The 3,862-nt window shown below is 40.6% G+C and overlaps 1 protein-coding gene and 1 long non-coding RNA gene across 2 annotated transcripts; one reads left to right on the top strand and one right to left on the bottom strand.

Annotated features, from left to right (window-relative positions):
* Positions 1-284: 284 nt before the first annotated feature.
* LOC133714355 (uncharacterized) lies at positions 285-2,830 on the top strand. The gene is made up of 4 exons (XR_009848619.1): positions 285-344; positions 548-595; positions 686-1,238; positions 1,494-2,830. It is a non-coding gene; the product is annotated as an uncharacterized LOC133714355 (long non-coding RNA).
* Positions 2,407-3,862, bottom strand: LOC133714354 (protein EARLY FLOWERING 4). The gene is made up of 2 exons (XM_062140453.1): positions 3,345-3,862; positions 2,407-2,834 (listed from the first exon to the last, which is right to left on the bottom strand). Exon 1 carries the CDS (start codon positions 3,813-3,815, stop codon positions 3,369-3,371), a length of 447 nt encoding a protein of 148 aa, XP_061996437.1. The 5' UTR covers positions 3,816-3,862; the 3' UTR covers positions 2,407-2,834; positions 3,345-3,368.

The following is a 3,862-nucleotide window of genomic DNA, read 5'->3' as shown; positions in this document are numbered from 1 at the left end:
AACTTCTTCGAATGGTCATAACTTCTTCATACGAACTCCGATTGACGCATTCCGCATGTCAACGAACTCGTATCGACGCGCTCTACAACTTTCGTGAAGGAAGTTTTCGGAGAATCCCAACGTATCAAAAGTCAACCTTGAACCCCCTCTAAATCTACACTTTTCGAATAAAAATTCATCCGAAACACTCCCGCTCCATCCACGAGCCACGAAACCGTCCAATAACCATAAAATTAATTCCGGAAAATCCTCAGAAAATAAATACGAATTTCCGGGGCATCACAATTTGGAACAAGTGACTCACCAAGTGTTCTTCGATATCGAAATCGATGGAAAACCCATTGGTATGAATTCTTTAACAGATTAGCAAAGTTTTTCAGGCTAGTTGCTAATTTGTTCCGGTATATGATTGTGTTAAATGAAGGTTGAAACTTTGTGTTCCCCCAATTCCCAAAACATAAAACTTCGGAGAAAATGTTAAGTCATGGGTGTCTTTCGGTAGATTAATGTTGTTTTCTTGATTTGTTCACATTGTGTTGTCTTTCAGGTCGCATAGTCATGGGTCTCTTTGGAAAAACAGTTCCAAAAACCATAGGTCGGTACCCAGTAATTCATCCGGTGTAATATGCTTGTATTATCTGTCCAGTGATGAAATAGTTAACCAAAGTTTGTGTATCAAATGCAGAGAACTTTCGAGCACTTTTGCACTGGTAGCCAAGTAACTTAAGCTCCATTAATTACTGTGATCTTGTGATGACCTGCCTTATTCCTAATGTATTTCCATGATTAAATGGAAGCTATGGCTTTTCTATTGCTACTTTTGAGTTTAACGAAGGCTTGGGTTTCAGGGGAGAAGGGAATTGGAAAGAGTATGAAACCTCTGCACTACAAAGGAAGTATATTTCATAGGATTATTCCCAGCTTTATGATTCAGGGAGGGGATTTCACTCTTGGCGATGGAAGAGGTGGAGAATCGATTTATAGTGATAAGTTTGCAGATGAAAACTTCAAAGTGAAGCATCTGGACCAGGCAAGCTAAACTCTTCCTTGTTTCCGAGTAGTTACTATTGCAAAAGTTCTTCCAAAATGTAGATACTGCAAATATGTGTATTCCTAATTTCCCAGTAATCTTGAGTTCCGGGTCCTTTTGTGCGACAAACAGCTTATTTATCAATGGCAAATTCTGTTTAAGACACCAATGGATCACAGTTCTTCATCACAACTGTCAAAACTAGCTGGTACTTTTTTCTTCTTTCCAACTTGTGGGGATATATTCATTGTTGAATTTCCAAATATGGTGTCCTCAAACAGGCAAACTAGGTCAATCAAGTAGTAATTGTGAGCAAGGTTATCATTTTGAGTTTGGACATGAAAATTGCCAGAGGATCCATGCACTGGGCGAAAAAGAAGCTGTTGACAGATCTACCTCTATCTCTGCATATAATGTTTTCAATAACTTACATTCTTGCATTTGGTTATCCTTTTCTTCACAGGTTGGAAGGTCACCATGTTGTATTTGGCAAGGTGCTTTCTGGAATGGACGTTGTGTACAAGGTTGTAGGAGTAGGAGGATCGGATGGGATACTAAGAGTGAGGTTGTTATCAAAGACAGCGGTGCACTTCCGATGTGACCAGCCTACCCTACTCTTTCATAAAATGACAAGATGGGCATATCAGTGAACTTCCGATGTGACTGGTCTAATACAAATGATAAGCAACTATTGCCTAGTTGAGATATTGTTGTTCATACTGTGTGCTTATATTGCACGTTAGCGGCTTAATATTTAGAAAGAAATTTGGTTTAATTGTACACATCAAGTTGCTCACTACTTCCACTACTTCAACTCCATGAAGAGTTGCAATTGATCGTGAATCACCAAATTGTTCCTTGAGTTTATTATGTCATTGGAAGAAACTCCAAGAAAAGAAGCTTAACAATGGGTAACATATAATCAGCTTGAATGAACGACCCTAGCAAAATTGAGGTCATAAGAGAAGCTAGATACAAATGGTATAACATTGATTAGTATTAATGATGGAATTTGTTGACTGTTCCTAACAGCACACTTGCTATTGAACCACATCAAAAACAAAGCTGAAAGCCTGAAATGAACCAACAGAATCCAGTAGCCTCATAATCAACAACAGGTAATGAGCATATAAGTGAACTGAAAGATAAACAAGCTTGAAACAGGAATTGCCAATATGCCCGCACTTCTAGAGTTCTGATCATATTAGGCTGCAAAGTGATTGAATCATAAGACCTCCAGAACAGTTTCAAGCCTAACACAGATACTACAGGAGTACAGGAACTGTAGATAAGAGGTCTAGACTTCTTATGCTTATACCATGAACTTAAATCAGGTAAAAGATCTTCAAAATGATGATACTCTTGAATCCTTGGAAGGCAACGAAAGAGTTTCTTCCTTACTATTCAGTAATCAATGTCTCAGTAAGAATATCACGGGAGGTTGATAAAAGGACTGATATAGTGGTCTTTTACAATACAAGGCAGAGAACTATAGCAGAGCAGATCCACAATACAACTTAACCAAACAGATTCAGAAGTTGCTAATCCGATGGTCGCAAATTTCTTTCATGAGAATAGGTGAGAGAAGTTGCCCTCTACTATGAGCAGCATGTACACATTCTTCACCACCCAAATTCAGATCCTAACTAATAACAAGCTACTCATCTGAACATTCCGTGTTGACCTGCTGAGAAGATTGCTTAACATGAGGCCTAGCAACGAACAAGGCATTGAGCGAAAAGCCATAAGTACCTCGTCTTTAGTTTGGCAGGTTCAACAGGAAAGCAGTTGCACTGTAATCCTCCTTGTAAAACAAGAACACAAAATTTCATAAGCATCACAGATCACGGCTTATGACTACATCAACGAAGCAAGTTATGTAGTTTCTAAAGCAATTTCAAGGCATTTGACAGCAAACCCAACCACACCCCTACCTTTCTCTCCCGCAAAATGATCAAAACAAGCCTATCAACCACACAATGTACTAAACTAACCCCAAAACTCACTTCAGCTTGGAGATTTAATCACTAGAGTTAAAGATACACATTCCAAAATTAATGCATTCACATCAAAATTAAGCACATGAGCTACAATATCCAATCACAACTACGAAAAATTTCGCAATCAAACCTCAAATTAAAGGTCCACACAAGACGAAAATGTTCACAAATTCAACACATGACAAGCTATACTATAGCATTATTCGATTCAGCGATTTTATTCACCAAACAAGACTCACAATAGCACTCCCAGAAACCCTAGCACAGCGATTATTGAATTCAAAATCAAAGCGATGGCAGATCAGTAATTTTACTTTAGGAAAACGCCGACGGACGGACTAGCTGGGCTCGCAGCGCTCCTTGTTGGGAAAGACGGTGGAGAAATCGGAGGACAGGTCGGAGTAGAGCGAGACGACCTTGCGGATGTTGGCGTTGATTTCCTGGATGAGGGCGACGTTCTTGACCATGTTGGCCGGAATCCGGGACTGGTGGTTGTCGTTGACTTGCTGGATCAGAGCGCGGTTGCGGTCGAGGACGGCCTGGACCTGGCGGAAGCTGCGGTTGAAGTTTTCGACCCAGACCTCGCCGCCGGGTTCGGGTTCGGGTTCGGGTTCCGGATCAAGTGAAACGGTGCGTTTGGTGGGTTGATCGTCCATGCTCGAAGAGTCGAGTCCGGAGGAGGATTCGCGGGTGGTCATGTGAGCTGCATGGAAATTTTTTGATCGGTTTGGCAGGTGGTAGGTAGGTCTCTTTGTCTGCTTTGGGTTCGGTGGCAACAAAATCATCAATCGCTTTTTTATTAAATCACAGTTAGCAATATCGTGGGTTCATA

The sequence above is a fragment of the Rosa rugosa genome, chromosome 6, assembly GCF_958449725.1.
Source record: "Rosa rugosa chromosome 6, drRosRugo1.1, whole genome shotgun sequence".
Classification (NCBI taxonomy): domain Eukaryota; kingdom Viridiplantae; phylum Streptophyta; class Magnoliopsida; order Rosales; family Rosaceae; genus Rosa; species Rosa rugosa.
The sequence above is the reverse complement of the archived record's forward strand: the minus strand, read 5'-3'. Positions and strand labels throughout refer to the sequence as shown.

Bases quoted from the DNA above. Each gene is read 5' to 3' on its own strand.
- LOC133714354 (XM_062140453.1), bottom strand. From the start codon at position 3,815: ATGATTTTGTTGCCACCGAACCCAAAGCAGACAAAGAGACCTACCTAC.